The sequence below is a fragment of the Schistocerca serialis genome, chromosome 1 (assembly GCF_023864345.2).
Source record: "Schistocerca serialis cubense isolate TAMUIC-IGC-003099 chromosome 1, iqSchSeri2.2, whole genome shotgun sequence".
NCBI lineage: Eukaryota > Metazoa > Arthropoda > Insecta > Orthoptera > Acrididae > Schistocerca > Schistocerca serialis.
Genome location: NC_064638.1, coordinates 375610750 through 375632292, shown reverse-complemented (window position 1 = coordinate 375632292; position 21543 = coordinate 375610750). Strand labels below are relative to the sequence as shown.

Here is a 21543-nt window from a genome sequence, read left to right as displayed (position 1 = left end):
TGATACTTGATAAGATGGTTGTTATCCCATTTTGAACAGTATCCACGGTATCATTGTATTTGATGCTTGCTGCATGAAGTCCTGTATTCAATGCATGTGATCAGACATTCTGTCGTGACCCATCGTATTGAAAACCACTGCCATCACTAAGTGTTGTTGCTGCGACATTTTCTTGTCTTCATTGATTTTTTCATTGATACATTGTTTCTGAAAATCAGAAATTCACCATTAATTCAGAATCTTACAAAACTTTAGTTTGTAGTGATGAAAGTTTTTTCTTCCTGTGATTGATGCAGTCATCGATCCAAAGACTGGTTTAACCCTTTTGGTCACAAATTATTTTTTTTCCTGAAAAAACAATTTTTTTTTCTATCCAGACGTAAGTGAATGTTACATTTTACACAGTAAAATTTGCCTTTGCCTTTGCAACCCAGTTTCGTGCACCTGTTGAATGGTGTTGTTGGCTTTTTTTTTTCCACTGACCACTGGAAGATGCTCAACATTGTCCAAATGAACTTCAGCTTCTGGACGAAGTACCAATTAGGACATTCAAAGCTACCTTCCAGTCTGTTACAATTAGAATGGGTTTTTCTCTTATTCAGCTTTAGGTTGGCTGCGCTGTAACAAATTCATATGCAACAATAATGTTCTTTTTGCCAATGCATTGTCGTTTGGATGGGATGAGTGTTACGTGATTATCTCAGTGTCACTTATCATGTAGTTTATGGTCTCTGCGTCTAGGCTACTCAGCTTACAATATACCGTATGATGTAAAATGTCTAACATTACCTCCATCATTGTCCTCTTGTTCAAAATTATTGCCAGGATCATTGGATAGATCAACAATTCCAGATGAATTAAGGAGCTATATAACTTCTTCTGTAAGTGGCCTTCATCTGTCTTGGACATGGGGCATTGTGAAATCACTGTAAGATGACTAAAAAGACAGCAAAATAATGTCCTAAATTTCTGTGCTATTACAACCTTTCAATCACACTGTCCTCATTTGGAAACATGTATAAAGTTATAAATATGTCACTTACCTTTCATTCTGAAAGACACATTTATTTTTACTTTCAAGAATGCACTCCTCTATACACAAATTTATTTATTTATTTATTTATTTATTTATTTATTTATTTATTTATTTTTTTTTTTTTTTTTTTTTTTTTTTTTTACCTAAACTCAGAAGATATTAACCGGTTGATGGGAGGTACAAAGATTACTGGGAAGCGCCCATGTGACTGTGCACATTCAGCTTTGTATTGTGGTACCACAGATTGACAGGAGATGTTGACACTGTTCTGAAATAAACACTCTGCTTGTGACAATATGAGGACAACAATTACAAATTGTAAAATTTAATGAATTTTTATATACTAAGCACTTATTTAGTATGTCCTTATATGAGGACGCCATGACCGAAAGGGTTAATGCAGCTCTCCATCAAAGTCTGTTCTAAGCAAGACTCTTGAATTCCACGTAACTGCTGCACACTAAATGCAGTTAAACTGGCTTCATTGAAATCAAGCCTTGTTCTCGCTTTGCGATTGCTGTCACTCCCCCCCCCCCCCCCCCCCTCCCTCCCCGCAATCCCCCACTCTCCCCTCCACTCATGCACACACTCTTTCCTCCATTACCAAATTAACTATTCTTTGTTGCCTCAGGATGTGTTCAATCAATCTATCTCATCTTTTAGTCAAGTTGTGACATAAATTTCTACTCTTCTCGATTTAGTTCAGTAGTTCTTTATTATTTATCTATCTGATCTCCAGCATTCTTCTGTAGCAGCACATTTTGAAATCTTGTCCTCTCATTTCATCTGTACTGTTTATCATCCTATCATCCATGTATTGCTTCCTTATAGAGCTGCACTTATTTTTTAACATGTAAGTCTAAGGGTAGATCACTATTCACTGTAAAGATGACATGTTGAGTTGCAGACAGGCACATTGAAAAGACTGTTGCACATTGAACTTTCGCCCAAAGCCGTCTTCAGAAAGAAAAAGACACACAATTCACACAAGCAAGCACACCTCACCCACACATGACTGCTATCTCCAGGTGCTTCCTCTTTAATTCTCTCTGTCCCTCTCCCCCAAACAATTATTTTGTTTCTCATACGTCTACACTCCATTACAAATATTTTACTTTTGTTGACGTTTGTCTTATAACCTCATTTGGAAACATTCTTTTCAGTTCAATTGATCTTACAAGTCCTTAGTCATGTGTGACAGAATTACAGTGTCATCGACAAACCTTGAAATTTTTCTATCTCTTCTCCATGGACATTAATTACTTTTCTAAATCTGTCCTTGGCCTCATATACTGCTTGCTCTGAATAAGAATTTGACAACATGGAAAGAAGGCTGCATCCCTGTAGCCCTCTCTTCTCTATTACTGCTTTCATTTCATGCCCTTTGACTCCTATAAATGCAGTGTCATTTCTGTAGAAGTTCAGCATTTCCATAAAAGTTCAGCATTACAAATTTCTTCACATATTATATTTATTATTTATACTCGTACTTTCAAAATAGGCTTTGTTTTGTGTTAATTTACTAAGTTCCTGAGATGAGTTTCTATTATTCTCTATGAAATAAAAAAAATGTATTATATCACTTTCTTTCAAGAGTATTGTGTCTTGCATTTGGAAAGAGTGCTCCATAAAGATGCAAAATTTGTTTCTTACGGCTGACAATATTCTTGACAGATGTTTGTCACAGCACATTTGTATAAAAATGAGATTCCAAGTTTTACAAACTCCTCTTTAGAAAACAGTGTAACATCTGATTCTTTGCTAAACTTTTTAGTTTCAGTTTTGCCTTTATAATGTAAATTAAATTACAGAAACTGCATCACTTTTTTTTAAACTGCCAGAACATTTGTTTTGATGCATATAATCCATCACACTGCATGAATCCTGACTTACATTTTTCTCAATTAAACTGTAAAATTTAATAAATAAGGTATAATTTGCACAGTATTTTATGGTAGAGTGTGACATTGCTTAACATTCCTACTTATTAAGTATTAAGTAGCAGTATATTTCATCCTGTAATCTTTTTTTTTCTAATCTGTATCTATCATTATACTTTTGATTAAAAATGTACAGAGTCTAGTAAGTATACTGACTACATTTGTTATGTAATATGCAAATTTGTTTGAATTAATTTCACATATTTGTTGTTCTATCACTCATTTCCCATAAAGGTTTCTCGGACGGCAAACCACAGCTATTTGGGTCGCATGCTGAAAGTCGCACTGCACTTGACACTAGCATAGATCTTAGTTCGCATGATGGCCACATTCCCACTGTCAGGCTGCATGAGGAAGGTCCAATTGTCACCTCCACACCACAGCCACGCTTGAAACCTGTGCGCAAAGCATCCAGATCTTCCCATGATGACCCTTCTACAGCTGTAATGGATGATGTTCAATGGGACTTTGGTTCGGACAATGAGACACAAGGAAATGTTATTGTGAAAACCATCAGAACTATATATGGGGATCCAAATGCCATTGAAAATGAGAAATTCATCCAAAATGAGGCTACAGTGAGTGGGAAAGTTGCTTTGAATCCATCTGGCAAGCTTGAAGATAAAGAATGTTTTAGCCCCACTAAACAAAATTCAGAAAGTAAAGAAGATGTGGAAGAGCCACAATTTAGTGCTGTGTACACACCAAAACCAGCACTCCGTTTAAGCAAGGTTTCTGGAAGTGTTACAGACAATGTACTTGTAAATGTTGGCAGCAGTGTTCCAAGTAAAAATGTCATCTATGAAGAAACAAAGTCTGTAACACATTCGCTGCAGTCTTCTCCTGGTGACAAAAGTGCTGATGGTGATGCAGTTAATAGCCTCGCTGTGAACATGAACGATGAGAGGTGCAGCACCAATTCTGTGACTGTGAACAGTGATTCGGATGTGGAAACTGACAGTATGGCATCTCCACTGTCAGGGATGAGGGTATCCATCAGGAGAAGGACCATTGGCAGCTCCAGTGGCTCCGATGTCGCACTGCATGAAGGCAACGACCTCTCAGATGATGACCATCCAGGTACTGGAAGCTCAGCCTACTGAGACAAATTAAATGAATGGAGGAAAACTAAAAGATTCAATTTACTATGCAGTGTTAGATGTGTCAGTGATTGAAACTAGTTAATTATTTTTTTCGTTGATACCCACTCTGGAGTTACATACTGGATTACACCAACACTGCATAATTAGTTTGCAGCCAGATGTTCTCTTGTCACAGAGTTTATTTATTAAAAAGAACAACTTGAATGGGGGATATCAGAAAATGCTCGCAGGCAAGAAGTTACAAAGCTCTTGTGGAGCTTAGCGTGTGATTATAAATATCTTGCTAAATTATTTTTTTGCTCATGGGAAATTTATTAGTCAGGTTTCAAATGCTGTAAAATATCAAGCATTAGGAAGTCAATCTAAATATTTAATCTGTTGAAAACCTGAAAGCTTATATAGTGTGTAGTGCTCTTAATGTAATAACAAACACGTTTTCTGTTTAGCAGTGTGTTAGTTTTCTGGCTGACATAGAAATCTAAATTAGTGACATCTTTTAGTTTCCTACCATTTATTTATTTCTATTTCATGCATTATTACCACAGATGTGTAGTACAGAGATTTTATTTCTTTTGTTGAACAATTTAAACAATTCCTTCTGTCACTTTTGTATATATTATCCTGTATGCTTCATTTAGCATGAAAACTAACTGTTGAAGTAGTAGTTTGCTTTTTTCACTGATTTATAATTTTTTAATTGACTAACTCAGACAGAAGAGCTGTGACTCCTCTTTCATTGAAAGCAATGAGCTTGTAGCATGATAAATGGCTTTATGTCAACTGTATTATATTTATTTTATTTTGTAGTGTAAAATTCACATAGCTTTGGCAGTAATAAGAGTATCAATTGTTTTTTATCTTCTGTTTACAAACTTTTATATATAATATTTGTATTGAATTTGCTTTTAACAAATGCATGTTCTTTTAGTGTGATGGTGAGATGTAAATAATTTCTTAATACATTTTTTTGCTTATTTGTAGCAGAAACATAATGTATGAAAATTTTTATGTGGCAGGACACCATCATATTTCGTATAAGATTTCATTGTGTTACTAAGCAGCAACATGAATTTTTCTGAGGCTGCCAGTGCTGGATTGTGAATGCTCCAAGTAGCAGCTCTGACTCTTTGTATTATTACTACAGTGTTTGCCAGTAGATGGTATGGCTTGAGTCGACGCTGGCTCATCCCAGCTTGCTTCCTGTTGGCTCTGTTAGCCTGTGTCGCGCTGCATGGCTGTGCCTCCCCATACACTCTAGTGATGCACCGCTTCTTATCCCATGTCGTTGCTGCTCATGGTAATATACATCCTCCTATAGCACATAGCAGCACAGTTGTTACAAAAGGTCATTTTTAATTTCCAAGTTTTCTGTGTACTAACCCAAACAAAGGAACTAAATTACAGCAAGAATGAATGCTGCATGTTAATATAATGTCTTCATTCTTTAAACTGTCTGTAAAATGCATGGAGACTTATTGTAGCAACTGTGATGCATTTTACTTTTAGTTTCCTAAGATTTGATCTTCTTCTAGTACCTTTGTAGTCTGAATACATTAGTTTTATTTTTAGTTGTAGCTGATTGTTTTGAAAACTGTAAATAAGTATTAACACATGAGAACTTCCTTATTATAACAGGGGCATGTGGTCAACTAATCTTACTTGGGAACTTACTGCTAAATTCTCAAAATTTTCATCTGATTACAGGGTCTGATTACTTTCAAGGAACAGATCAACAGATCTTCTCTGAGACAGTCACCACTGATTTTGATCCAGCAACACAAAGAAAGTAAGCTGATCCTCTAATCATGGAATAGTATTATAACCTTCAGTGTATCTGAATAGTAACTTTTGATTACTAATTTTATTAGCTACCCTCTTTTTGACAGGAACCTCTCCCTGAAATCTCAGAGATTAAATCTTTTGTCCTTCATGGATCATTTTTATCACCGGGAATGGAAAATCACCATAATTAGAGAATGATTCAAATTTTGGGTTCAGTTTGTAGAATGATCCAGGAAATTAAAAACACAGCTTGTCAGAACAAGAATTTGTTTTTCCAGTTCAGTGGGAAACCTTGAAATGACCAGTTGTCTCTCAGTTCCCATTGCATGTTTCTATCAGTTCTGAAAATTGTAACCCAGCCATTCGAGCTGGTTTTCATAGTTTGTAGTGTTCAGTCTTGGCGCTCATGATCATATTTGGTTCTCCTGACCATATTTATGTTGAAGGAAGACAATCTATATCAGTTATATAGGAAAATCAGTTTCACTGAAAAAGTAAGTTGACTGACCTTACTACCAAAATAAACTGTTGGCACACAAGTGGGGAGGGGAAACACATCTTACAGTGAGCAGTGATGGAAGAAGTTGCCAGGAACTCTCAGAAGTAGAAGAAATAAGAAAGCATATAAGTAGTAGAGGTATTGTTGTAGATTGCTTACCTGGCACAGATCATTTTTACATTCTGTATCGCCACTGTAGCTTTTTATCATTTTCTAATTACACCTGTTAGACCAGTATTACACTATCACATTTCTTTGTCAAAGTTGATATGTCAAATATCTATGTCAAAGAAATTTGATGGTGTAAGAGGGAACTTCGTCAAATCTCACCTGTCATCATGTAAATATCATAAAATCTAGGGCCTCGCAGTAGAGTTGTTACCACTTGGAGCACTACCATCGCTGCAGCATTCTGTCACCAGTAGTCTGTGTGTAAACATGACTGCGAAGTTTAATTTATGTGTGCTGTCAACTACAAAATTAATAGAAATGTATGAAGCTGATGATGTGCTTTACAATGTAAGGCACAGTGAGTACAAAAATAGATTAAGAAGACTGGAGAGGTACAAAAAAATTGCGGAGGTCATTACCCGTGATATACAGCCCAGGTGCAGGGCTGACAATATGAAAAAGAATATTATAGGCCTCTGCTCAAGCTATTCTCACAAGAAATCAAAAGTACGTATCTGTGTATGTGCAGATGGATATGTGTGTGTGTGCGAGTGTATACCTGTCCTTTTCTCCCCCTAAGGTAAGTCTTTCCGCTCCCGGGATTGGAATGACTCCTTACCCTCTCCCTTAAAACCCACAACCTTTCATCTTTCCCCCTCCTTCCCTCTTTCATATATATATATATATATATATATATATATATATATAAAAACAAAGATGAGGTGACTTACCGAACGAAAGCGCTGGCAGGTCGATAGACACACAAACAAACACAAACATACACACAAAATTCAAGCTTTCGCAACAAACTGTTGCCTCATCAGGAAAGAGGGAAGGAGAGGGAAAGACGAAAGGAAGTGGGTTTTAAGGGAGAGGGTAAGGAGTCATTCCAATCCCGGGAGCGGAAAGACTTACCTTAGGGGGAAAAGAGGACAGGTATACACTCGCACACACACAAATCCATCCACACATACAGACACAAGCAGACATATTTAAATGTGTCTGCTTGTACTGTATCCTACAGCCTGTGATAGAGCACACCCTTATAATTCGTATAACATTCTTATGGATGTACAACTACACTTAAACGATAACATTTCTGCTTGAGCAAAGAGCAACACCAACACCATGAAAGATGTGGATGTTTATGTGTGTATGAGTGTGTGTCAACTGTACAGATCGATTGATTGCTTGTAAATGTCACATATGAGATCAGTATGCTTCACAGATGCCAGAATACATCAGATAATGAAGGTGAAGAGTTCAAATGGGTGAGTGGTTGACTTTTATGGATGTGGTTTGCCCACTCATGGAATTTTGACCTTTTTAGTACACAGTATTACTGACATCTGAATACATCTTCTTGAGTCCTCAGTTTACTGCACCTTTTTTGGTAGAAACAGAAAACTTAAAAGTGGCTAGTATTTCTTTCCAGTCACTAGCAGTTATAGTTTAATATTGCTGTAATTCATTAAATGTACACCATAAAAGGGCAGCATCAGTAGTCACAAGTTTGTTTGACTCATGGGAGGGAATCAAGGAGATTCTGAAAAATCTGAACTGAATGATGCTTGAAGATAGACACCAACTATCCAGCAAAAGCCCACTCACAAAGTTTTGAGAAACAGTATTAACTAAAATATCTTCAAAGAATTTTTGATATTCCCCAAAAAATAAGTGTAAGCTGTAGGTAAAGACGAGTTATATGCATTATGTACAAGGGGCAAGAAGGAATGATAGAACAGAAGACCTGGAGTAGAAAGGGTGAGAGGTAAAGATGAAATCTTTGTCCCTGTTGTTCAGCTTGTACATTGAAGAAGCAGTCCTTGAAAATAAAGAAGGGTTCAGGAGTGAGCTTAAAATTCAGGGAATTGAGCGAAGTGACACAATGATTAGCATACTGGACTCAAACTAGGGAGGACAACGGTTCAATCCCACGTCCAGCCATCCTGATTTATGTTTTCCATGATTCTCCTAAATTGCTCCAGGCAAATTCCGGGATGGTTCCATTTAAAGGGCCCGTCCGTCCAATCCAATGAGACCAATGACCTTGCTGTCTGGTCTCCTCCCCTAAAACAACCCAACCCCAAAATTCAGGGTAAAAAAATGACATTGATATAATTTGCAGATGTAATTGATATCATAAGTGAATTTGTGGTAAAATTACAGGACTTGTCAGATGGAATGAATAGTCTAAAGAGCACAGAATATGGATTCAACCAGAGAAAGATGAAAGTCTGAGGAGTAGCAGAAATTAGATCAGTCATAAACTTAACATCAAGATGCAGGACAACATAGTAGATGAAATTAAGGAATCCTGCTGCCTTGTAAGCAACATAATATGTGGTGGATGAAGCAAGGAGGATATAAGATGCAGTCTAACACATGCAAAGAGGGTACTGCTCACTAAAAGAAAGTCTGCTATTATCAAACATGGTCCTTAATTTGAAGAAGAAATTTCTGAAAATGTACATCTGAAGTTCATCACTGCACTAAGGTGAATAATGAACTCTGGGAAAACCAGCAAAGAAAATTATCAAAGCATTTGGGATATGGTGGTACAGAAGAACTGAAAATTGAGTGGACTGACAAGACAAGAAGAATTGAGGAACAAAGAAATATGAGGAAAACACTCACTAGAATAAGAGACACGAAACCGTAGAGGGCGAAAACAGTGAGGAGTGACAGAGATGGGTGTATATCCACAAATCACTGAGACATTGTGTATAAGTGCTATTCTGAGATGATGAGTTATGGTGGGCCACATCAAATCAGTCTGGAGAATGATTACAAAAAAAGTGAAGAATATATTACAACCTTTAAAAACCACTTCTGTAGGGACTGTGAAAGCAAGATTATACCAATTGCAGTGTGCTCATACACATTTAAGTAATCATTCTTCCCACACTCCATGGGAAGCACCCTCTGTCACGCATTTCACAGTGGTTTGCAGTGTAAGTATTGATGTAGATGTTGTAGTTTTGGTAAATATTACACTTTATTTTGCTATGCTGTGTTTAAATTCTAATTGGAACTGTTCATAACCTGGCACAAGTGCCACCTACAACATTCCATCTTAGTGTCACTTTTATTAAATACTTAAACACATGCTCACTATGAAGTGTCGAAGTATAAATGCAAAATGTCTTGTGTCCTCCATCTAACTTACTGTTTCTGTTTTATTCCACTGCCCATATTACTTTATGTGCATAACAGAGCTTGCATACTATCCTCTGTGTGTCCTCCACTATACGTGAGATTTATGAACCAAGGGGACTTATATAAAATGTAAACCAGGCAGTAGGTCATATAGTGCCACATTGCAAAGAGGGTGGTTGTTGCATCCATATGACACTCATGAGCTGTCTAGCTTCTTATTAGAGTGCTGTTATGGATATACAATTGTCTCTCTCCACATTTCACTTGTATCTACCATGTTGACCGTGTTCACTCATTCATTTGCTCAGAACACCAGTAATGTCAAATGAAGAGTGCTTTAGCTGGAATGGTCTAATAAGTATGTTCTTACTTTAGTTAATGATTGGCTGTGTGTGAGAAGACATTGATATATCTCTCTAATAGGATGGTCCAATTTCATATTAGATAAACACATGATGCAATCATCTGATGCACCATAAGATAATATAACATTCAATGTTCCAATCACTACATTATGAAAACTGGAGAGTGTCAGATGTTTCCCTCCTTTTGATGAATTCATGGAAGTGTATTCTATAAAACCAATGCACGTCCACATGTTCTGCCCAGTAGAATTTGCCTGTCAGTAACTCACTCATCATACTCATCTTGTAGCCAATATAGGAAATCAATTCTAATGAAAGAATATATGATTCACTGCCGTAACACATTGATGATTGTTCACCAAATAGTAATTTTAGACAAATAACATTATTACATTACTTGTGTGTTTAGTCATTTGATAAAAGTCACATGTAAATCAATTATTATTTATTTATTATGATTCCTTTATAGTGTTGCAATTATCATGGGTGGCAATGAAAAATTGTAAAATATTTACAATACAAAGAACAAACAGCCACAATTTGATTTTAAGTAACTTTTATTTTAACTAATGTTATAGATTTCAAATTTTGATAATAGATTGTTAGAATTCTTACATGCTCTTATATTAAAACTCCATGATGCATTACTTTATGGGTGGCATGTCCTATGACAAATAGAAATTAACAATTTGAAATGTGTAAAAATAATTATGGGAAATTGAGCTTGCATTTCAGGGCACTTACTAAAGAGTAACAAGGGCCAGTTATAGAACATATTTCCGTAAGTGTGACTTATCATTTGCCCCCCCCCCCCCCTCCCCCCTTACCTCTTGTACACTTCACCTATGTCAGTTGCTAATTGTGATATGTACTGTAGGCAAATCTTGCACTAGGGCACTCCTCTCAGCTTGGCACCCCCAAGTGGCTGCTAATAACTGTGCTACATCCTACATAGAAATCTACAAAGACTAATTAGGCCAATACTACCTTATTCTTTTGTTGTTCAAATTACTAATTCTGCAGTCCTGTGTATCTTCTATGTATCTGCTTGTAGTTATTCCATTAAATAGTTATATATTAATGAAGTATATGTCCCACCCGAATAGCTGTGCATGCAAAATTGTCACTTCTGGGACAAGAAGATGCGCCGGCCCTGTATCAATCAGCAGATCAGCAAGCCTGGATGTTGTTTTTAGGCAGTCCTCCATGTCCCACTTGGTGAATACTGGTCTGGTACCCAAGTCCTGCCTCAGTTACACAAGTTGCAAACATTTAGAAAACTTTTGCTCTCTTTTACATGGCTAACACTACACACAGACAGTTGTGGTACAAGTATTCTATCCTGAAATGGTAATAGGGTGGCAACAGCAAAGGGCATTCAGCCTCCCCTTAAATTAAACATGCCAAATCTATTAATAACCTTGCTAACCCTGTGCTGTTGCAGGAAAAGGCTTAAGGAAAAGAAAAAAGAAAGATAATAATGAAATATAGTAAAGTATTGTTAAATGAATCTTTTAAATAGCACATTTGTTTTTATTATATTTTCAGTCAGAATTTTTGGCCATGACTTACTTTCAGCAGACTGACAGATGTAAAAGTAAAAATACATGATACTACTCTAGCTTTTGGAGCTATCAGTTTTTTTCTCATGGAGGAGAGAGGGGAGGTTAGGGAAGGTTAAAAAGGAAGGCCAGGTCACTCAGGCACCAGGATGGAAGAGACCCACCTGTGTTGTTTAAGGTTTCATAGATACCTACATTTATTCATCCTCTGATTATGATTCAAATGCACTGTCAGTGCTGTTGTTCAGTCTTACCAAAATAAATTTTGTTGCTGCAATCCTAATGTGCTGTTGGAGATTATATCTCTGTCACACATCTTCTTTTTTTAACTAATCAGCCCAATCATCCTCCCTTAAATGAACAGCTGCATGTGTAAGCCATTCAACATTAGCATGCAAAGAGGTTGTATTCCTCTGTGCAGTATCCTGATATTTTTGGAATAACATCAGTTCCATTGGATTATATCTACAGTGATACAGTGGAGGGCACTGTACTTCATGTCCCCATTCTTTTAAAATCTATTCATTTCCTGTACAGGATGTTCCACATAAAACCAGTTTGCCTCATGCCTGAGATTCAAATAACAATGAACTTACTAAAAAAGAAAACAAACATGTTATTACCTGTTTATAAGAGATGCTGGTAGTGGTGGCCACAAGCATCCAGGCATCGCTAACTTCACGTGATGCCATTGCCAGCAACATGCTGTAATTCTGCAGGCGAAACGATATTTATTTCTCTAAGAATTTTCTGTTTAAGATCATCATTTGTGCCTGGACTGTCAGCATACACTTTGCTTTTTAGTGTGCTCCATAAATAAAAATCACACAGTGTCATGCCTCTACTGAGAAGTCTGTCTTCCGGGAACACTTTAGAGATGTGGGCCATGCTTTCTTTGTATGTGTGAGCAGTTGCTCCATTTTGTTGGAATATTATATACAACTTCTCTGCATCTGTTAATTGTCCATAGAAAGAGTCAAAGGTCTCTAGATATCTGGCAGTGTTTATGGGGTAATTGAAAAATATGGGGCCAGTAATGCACATGCCAGACAACACACACCGAACACCTATATTCTTTGAGTGGAGAGGTTCCTTATGCAGAATATATGGGTTGCCCTGTGACCAGTATCTGCAACTGTGGGAGTTTACATAACCTGAAAAATTAAATCCGGCCTCATCTGATATGAAGTAAAGCAAGGGATTCAAGTAACTATTAGTAGTTGATGTTAACAGCCAGTTACAATAATGAACTTGTTTCTTTTCCTGATCCTCAAATTTCAACCCCTGCACCACACTCACACAATAGTCTTTTAATTTCATATATATTAGTATGAAATGACATGATTTACACCAACCTGATGTGATAACCTCCTTACCGACTTGTGATGACTTCTCATAATGACCATGGGAATTCCATCTATAATTACAGTAGTCCTCACTGTTGGTTGCCCATTCCTGTGCACATTTTGAATGGATCCTACAGCCTTCCATTCTGGTCAAGCAGAGTTTCCTACCAGGATATTTCACCTGAAACATTTCTGTACTTTCCTTGATGGAACCTTTACTTTCCTTGGTGGAGCCTGTGGGATGGAGCATGTCTTTATGTAACACTCCACAAGATCAATTTGCTGTTCTATTGCAGACTGCCCCATTTCTGAAACAACGCCACAATATGAGTTTCTCACAACTACTGATGCACCAACACACAGCTGCACTCAACTTTATGGTAAAATGCAGTGTAGCGAACTTTCGAGACAATTTTATCACTTCACAAGAAATTCCACTAGAGATGATTAATTCGTACATGAAGAGTATTGGTTTTATGTGGGACAACCTGTACCTTATTTCCAGCTAGTATCTGTGCTTAAATAAAATTCATCCCTATCTCCAGCAGAGAAAAATAGAACCTTTGTCTTACGCAAAAAATGTACAATAACTGATTTATATCAGTTTGAAGATAGTGAATTGTCAATTTGTATGGAATGGATGCTGGTTTTATCCATTAGAATAATGCGGTCTTCTTCTAGTGGTTTAAAACATTAAGAAAACACTTCTTAAAAATAATGCTGTTCATTTCCAAATGATGATCAGTTTCAGCAGAACAAAGTCCTGTTATTCATTCACGATATGCAATAAATGCATTGTCTGCGAAAAGAAGTTGAGCTCTGCTTTTAGTGTTAACACTGTTGTTATAGGACCAGCATGAGCCACTGTGGTCAGCCACCTTGACCTCTGAGTATCATCAGGTCACCATTTGTCTTGAAGTGATGCCAGACATACTTTTTTGTGTCATTCTGCAAACTGTAATTCTCGTCCAGATAAGCCAAAACTTTGAAAAACTTTGAGGTGCGCCGATGATATTGTAATTCTGTAATAGACAGCTAAGGACCTGGAGGAGCAGTTGAAGAAAATGGACAGTGTCTTGAAAGGAGGATATAAGATGAACATCAACAAAAGCAAAATGAGGATAATGGAATGTAGTTGAATTAAATTGAGTGATGCTGAGGGAATTAGATTATGAAATGAGACACTTAAAGTAGTAAATGAGTTTTGCTATTTAGGGAGCAAAATAACTGAAGATGGACGAAGTAGAGAGGATATAAAATGTAGAATGGCAAAAATGTAGAATGGCAATGGCAAGGAAAGTGTTTCTGAAGAAGAGAAATTTGTTAACATCGATTTATGTGTCAGGAAGTAATTTCTGAAAGTATTTGTATGGAGTGTAGCCATGTATGGAAGTGAAACGTGGACGATAAATAGTTTAGACAAAAAGGGAATAGAAGCTTTCGATATGTGGTGCTACAGAAGAATGCTGAAGATTAGATGTGTAGATCTCATAACTAATGGTATTGAATAGAATTGGGGAGAAGAGAAATTTGTGGCACAACTTGACTAAAGGAAGGAATCTGTTGGTAGGACATGTTCTGAGGCATCAAGGGATCACCAATTTGGTTTTGGAGGGCAGTGTGGAGGGTAAAAATCACAGTGGGAGACCAAGAAATGAATATACTAAGCAGATTCGGAAGAATGTAGGTTGCAGTAGGTAGTGGGAGATGAAGAAGCTGGCACAGGATAGAGTAGCATAGAGAGCTGCATCAAACCAGTCTCTGAACTGAAGACCACAACAACAACAACAACAACAACAAGCCAAAGTCCTGTTATCCATCCACAATATGCAATAAATGCATTGTCTGTGAAAAGAAGGTGGCAAATGCAACAATTTGTAAAATTTTAACCTTCAGTAAATGTAGGATATTTGTCAAAAATTGCAGCTCTTTGATGATGGTCATCATTAAGCTAAACAATAATATTAGTTATCATATTTATAAGCACTTTCAATGCAATTGTATATATTTCCCATTTACATTTTTTTATGACAGTTTTATGTGAATTTTCAGAAAAAAACTGTGGAAAATTTCATAGCATTTAATTTAAATATGTTTACTACATAATTTTTCATTTTAGTTTCTTTGTGTACTACACCATAAAATTTTGTCAGTATTGCCTCAGCAGAATAGAATCACCATTACATTGTCAAATCATGTGGTCCTAAACATTTGAAATGGTCAGGGAATGCAAGTGCTTCTCTCATCCTTACGAATAGGACACAGTCCCTTTATTCACAATTTCCAACTCAAGCGGTGTGAAGTCCCCATGCCATACAGACTGCATGTGGTACTGTATGTTTTTATTGATTGTCTTCTGTAACTGGACAAGAATATAGAGCTTTGTTTGTCAGCCAATTTGTCCTCTATTTTAGCAGCTGATAAGACAAATACGATATGAACATTAAGACTGTATCTGAATAATGAAATGCATAAAGTTAAAAGCTCACCTCATAGTTGAGGCCTGGATTGTCATTATATACATGAACAAGGCTGAAAACATTACTAACTTTTCAGATCATATCTTCTTCAGAGCTAATGGAATACACATACACCAGCATCACTATATTATCTTGGCTGACTACATTGTACCAACTATGCTGTTTGACTGGTTTCAGCGCTGTATTGGGTGGAGGAAAAGGAGGTGGGGAGTAGGAGGAAGGGTTGGTGGGAAGACTGCCTTACGGCTGGGAGGGAGAGATAGTGACGGGAGAGAAATGGTAATTGTACAGGAGAGGAATGGCACACCAGTGGGCTCCCTGTTCATTATTTATATTCCCCGAAGGAATTTCAACTACCAAGGTTGTGTCTGATCTGCTTGTGTGTCCCTAATTATTATGGGAATTAATTCTATCAAGGGAAAAATCAACAAAGGAAACTAATAAATTATGAGACAGAGTTACTGGTTGGTACTTACTTTCAGGAGATGAAATGTGTGATCCTGCACGTGAAAATTAAAGCAATACATTCCATAGCTTTCAGCACCAGTAGTTCCCTTCCTCATGGAGGACAGAGGGGTAGGTTGGGGAATGTTAAAAAGGAATGGCAGGTCACTCAGAGCTCAGCAGTTGTGAGGATGAGAGTAGTTCCGAAAGCTAGGAAGGGTATCACTTTTACGTGTCTATCAGCAGTAGCGCGTATTTCCCCTCCAGATTGTAAGTTGTTGTTGTTGTTGTGGTCTTCAGTCCTGAGACTGGTTTGATGCAGCTCTCCATGCTACTCTATCCTGTGCAAGCCTTTTCATCTCCCAGTACCTACTGCAACCTACATCCTTCTCAATCTGCTTAGTGTATTCATCTCTTGGTCTCCCTCTACGATTGTAAGTACTGGCCAGTAATTCATATCGTAATGTATTAAATTATTGATGTAATGTTTTATCAAGGGGACAGGCACATGTAATAGATTTTGTAAGTCATCAGCCACTCACATTTCTCGTTTTAGACTTTATTCTCGTAACCTGTATGCTTTTCAATAGTACCTTTCGAAACAAATCATACCTACAATTTTAGATTCTGTTGGTCGGTTAGGTTAATGTGATTACAACTGGTGCAACAAGTGCATCATTTCACATTATTTGAACAAAACCACGAATAAATATTGGGTTGATCAACCTATTTTCGTAGAACCACACAATTTTATATTGGTAAGCCAGTTTGATATCAAGTAGATTTCTTCTGCAAAGTTTTGCTCTGTTTGTCAATAAAGTTATGGAATTGCGTCTCATGGTTAAGATAATTATAAAGTTGTGTTCCAGTTGCAGAAATTCTGTAATGTTAAAAAATACCAGATTTTTAATATCTGAAGTCATTGAATCAATTTTGTATTTCTATATTTAATTGTCCTATAACAGCTTTTTTACATTACAGGGCAGTGACCACCCGTACAGTAACTACGTCATCCACAGGGGAACCAAGTGATGGCCTAAGACAGTCAATGCAAGAAATAGTTGATAAATTCATGCAAGATGAACGTAAACAGCCATAAATTTTAAATGTTAAAAAAACTGGTATTTTCTTCTACAGAAGATATACTGTAGAAGACAATTTACATTTGATTTGGACTGTAATTATTTATTGTGAAGTAAAGCATATTGCTTGAGGATGGTGCTGCTTAAAATTTTTCTTAAATATTTCATTGCTCTATTTCACTGTGGGATTTATAAAACTTATAAACAGAACATTCAGAGAAATCTTTCATGTTAGACTTTGAGGAAAATAAATACAGCAACTTATTTTCAGATATTTTGAGCTTTGAAGTCTATTTTGTATGAGTTGTGTTCATCAAACTGGACTGTAATATATATTTGTGAAATAACGTGTCATTTGTGACTTAAAATAAGTTCACTGATGTGCAAAGATATAGAAAGAGAAGAGTGTCAAAATCTCAAAAATTAATTTTGTTTTCTTCTGTTTCCTTTTTAAAATATTACTTTAGATCTGTAGTTGCAAATGTAGAGTCTACATTGTTTTGTCTGACACTATTGAACTGGAAAAGTAAATTCTTTCAGATTAGAAACTGAAGGTAATATTGGTTCAATAATTTTCTTGTTGGTGAACCCCAAAGAGCAAGCTAACAGAAAAGAATTGTTGACAAGCGAACAGCTGATATTAAAATTGTGACAATTTGTGCTTCTGATTGCAAACAAAATTGAAAGGTATTAATTTTTGATGTAATTTGTAAATATTTTGAATAATGGAAGTGGCTGTTAAAGAATTTTGACCTGCCCTTTTTTCTATTGTACTTATCGGAATAAATATTTTGAGAAATATGCACCAGCTCATTTATACTATGCTTTTCACAGCACAAATTACTACACTGCCTATTGTGTGGTACTATGTTAGTGCCACAATAGTAAAGAATGTCATAGATTATCATGCATTTCTCAGCTTGTTTGTTCCTCAAAAAGTTATAGTGCAGAAATGAAGAGACTAGTTGATGAATTTGTAACAGAAGCTAATTGGAAAACAAGTATATGTTGTAATAATGGAATAAGGATAAACTGATTATTGAAGCAGCAATATAAATTAATTCATAGAGTTGCATAATGTATCAAAATAGAAGTGTGCCTAATTTTTCTCAATGAAATTTGTCTTTCTGAGTCACTGATCATCAGCTCTTACATTGCTCCTTGACAGAAGATAAGTGTCACTGTTAATAGGTCTGTTGATTTGTATGCCCTACCTGTTCAGCTTTGAATGTAATTCTTAGGAATAATGGACTTGTGAACTTCCAATTACAACCAAGAAAGCAGAAGGAGCTAAGTGCAATTACAACTGCATTTTTCTTGTTCATGCAGTACCAGTATAATTGGAATGTGGCCAATGCAAGGTACAGTTTTGTGAAAATGTTTTCTGCTGTGGAGATTGATTTGGAATTCCTTGTAGAAGCTCTAAATGATGCATTGGTGCATGTATCATATTTTCTAATGTCCTGGAATAATGTATTATTCTCTTAAGCAGTCTGTAACACACACACATGCATGTGTGGCCGCAGGTGCACAAACACACACACACACACACACACACACACACACACACAGATATGTGCTTTAATAGATGCCTTTCACAGACATAATAGACAGTGATCTCAGAAATGCAAATTATTCAAACAATAAATGTAGATACCTGTAGAATTATTAGGAGAGTCATATTTTGTATGTGTCAATGGAAGTTTGTTTGACTGTTAGCTAATTTGAAACTGAATTTTGAAGCCATATGACTTGCAGAAGCTAGTTACTGTTGAATATTGAAATTTTTAATAAATAGTTACAAGAAGAATTCATAATATTTTGTATATATAGAATATAAATTACATTAAGCTTTATTGAAGGTACTTCAAGATAAACGCCAAGGGCAAGTTTGATTCTCATGGTCTTCGATGCTGAAGGTATATATTGATATAATGGTACAAAATCATTTTGACTTTCTAAAATAATAACTTAACCTAATGTTGCTTGATTGGTGGAGACCTAGGTTGACAGCACACAGCATTATTCACAAGTGTTGTTAAACAGCTGTTCATCAACAAAATATTTGCACCCAATACTTGGGTGAATTGGTGAGTGATAGGTAGTTGCTGTTGGAAATACATACGAATTTTTAGATCAATGTTATGAAATATGTGAGATGTAAAATTTCTTGAAAGTCCTCAAACCCATTACACTGCAGCTTTTACTAGTAATTCAAGACCAATGATATATTAGCACTTGTACCATATTTTCTAAATTGTATTCATTTTGCTCCATTTGGAGTACCATAGTTTACCATAAATGGTGCCAGATACTGCATGGGAACTATTGTTTGCACAGTTACAGTCTTTGTTCTTCTTCTGTGTTTATCAGTAGGTTATGTTGTGGTGACTTTTTTCTTTTTTTTTTTTTATTGGATCTTTCATAAGCAGACATTTTGTGGTTTGTGGCTGATCTTAAATGGAACTGTCAGTAATGATTTTTTCACCTATATCCTGGCATTTGTTTGCATTCCATACCAAAATGCAATACTACTCTACTATTCACAAGAGAAAAATAGTATGCCTAACAAGAAATAAATACCTCATTCCAATTAAATTTTGCATAAAGAATAATACTTTGACTAAACAGTAATAGTAACAATATTAGTAACTCCAAGTTTTCTAAATTTAAAAAAATGTGGAAAGTAGTTTGTCTACTGTTAATTGCTTGAGAAGTGCAACAAGTTTTGAGATCTTTTATGACACTTTGTTTTATTTTGTAATAAGAAGTGTAAAGAAAATATTTTAGTCCATCTGAGAACTGTTGTATAATATTTCTGTGATGTTTGAAATAAATGTTATGAATGGAAGATGTGAATTACTAAACAACACTTTCTTATTTAGGTTATGCAATGTCACCAGAGGTTTTGTATATATTGTAAAACATTTGTAGAATTATTATGCTTAGAATAACTTCTGTAAGCACAGATTATGAAACACTGCATAGATATTTTCAGAGATTTTTATTTTCATATAGCAAAACATTGTCTGTATAAAATATGTTCATTATGTATGACTGTCATGGATTCCTCTTTCTTGCTATATTCTTGTCACCTTAAACATAAAGTTTAGGATATTGGTGACATGAAGAAATACTGTGGGACAGAGTGTATAAATATGTCAAGTTCCAGGAAGGTGGAATAGTGGGATTTAAAATATTATTTTATAATACTATCAGAAATGGTCATTTCAATATAAGTTTTTAAAAGTAATGGGGCCACGGCACAGAAGTTGCACTGTAGCAGGTTAGCACCAATTTGTTGCCTTATGTTATGTTAAGGACAAACTATGAACTATGTAATGAAAATATATATGTCTATCAGAAAACAGCTAAGTGATTAATGTTTGTGTATTCACAGTAAAAAGCTTGTAAGAAGTAAGAAACCGTGTGTTTGTAATTTCCGTCATTGTGTGTGATACTTTTTTTAATTTATGCAGCTAAAGTTTAAAATGCTATTATGATGCATCTATAGCTTCTAAAAAGTGTCAGTAATGTAATATAAATAAAATAAAGCCACCTCTTATTTGTTTAAATCTTGTTTGATGTGTTGTGTTGCTTCTCTATTTGGTGTTTTCTCTTCTTCTTCTTCTTCTTCTTCTGTATCCATCCTTACTTCTAACTTTATTTGGTACTGCTATCATGTCTGTACTGAATCAGGATCAGTGCTTACTTATACACTGTATTTTACATCCATTTCTTTTTGATGGTGTTTCCTATGTCTATGGCTCCCTTCCTCTTAGCCTTGGTTCTGAGTGATCTCTGCCCTTCCTCCCACCCGTTTTCTTCCAGGATCTAGGAACAGTCATAAAGTTTTAAGTATCACCTTGAAAAAATAATACAATGGAAAATGCAGGATGGAATGTAACAATACTATAAAAAGGAATGTTGCCACTCACCATATAGCAGAGACGCTGAGTCACAGATAGGCACAACAAAAAGATCGTAACAAATAAAGCTCTCGGCCCGTAAGGCCTTCATCAAAAATAGACGACTGACACTCACGCACGTGCACTCACACACACACACACACACACACACACACACACACACATTCATTCAACAACTAGCCAGAACTCAGTCCCACATACTGTTCCTGCAATGTTTCTTGGCTCATAGAATCCCCCCAAATTGCCTTACCATAAAATTACTCATCTCCGGCTGCCAAACCTCCTTCCACAATGATCTCCACCTGGTCAGATTCCACCAGTCCTTAGCCCTCACCAACATAGTCCTGCAAAACCCCATCAGCCAAACCCAAACCTCATTGCAGTACCTTCTCTCCATCTGCAAAATTCTCTTGCTATGCAATCCCAAATTCCTGATACCTATAACACGCATTGAAACACTTTCCCTCCCAGAACTCGAGCAATGTGCACAATGCCACCTCAGAAAGCTCTCTGCCCTGCTCACTTCCTACTCCTGCCTTGAAGTACCACTGTCCACCATCTCTATAACAATCTCCAAACATCCTTCACATCCCCTCATAGCCGATAAACCCTGTCTTGCAGACCTACTACATTTACCCCACCCTC

The 21543-nt window shown here is 36.2% G+C and overlaps 1 protein-coding gene across 1 annotated transcript in view; it reads left to right on the top strand.

The window, feature by feature from the left end:
• LOC126474384 (ankyrin-3-like) overlaps positions 1-20544 on the top strand; it is a 186811-nt gene extending 166267 nt beyond the window's left edge. The window contains exons 34-37 of the mRNA XM_050101887.1: positions 3211-4056; positions 5224-5376; positions 5784-5865; positions 16869-20544. Of these exons, the coding sequence (XP_049957844.1) occupies positions 3211-4056; positions 5224-5376; positions 5784-5865; positions 16869-16986 (1199 nt within the window). The 3' untranslated portion in view covers positions 16987-20544. The remainder of the gene's footprint in view (positions 1-3210; positions 4057-5223; positions 5377-5783; positions 5866-16868) is intronic.
• The last annotated feature ends 999 nt before the right edge of the window (positions 20545-21543 follow it).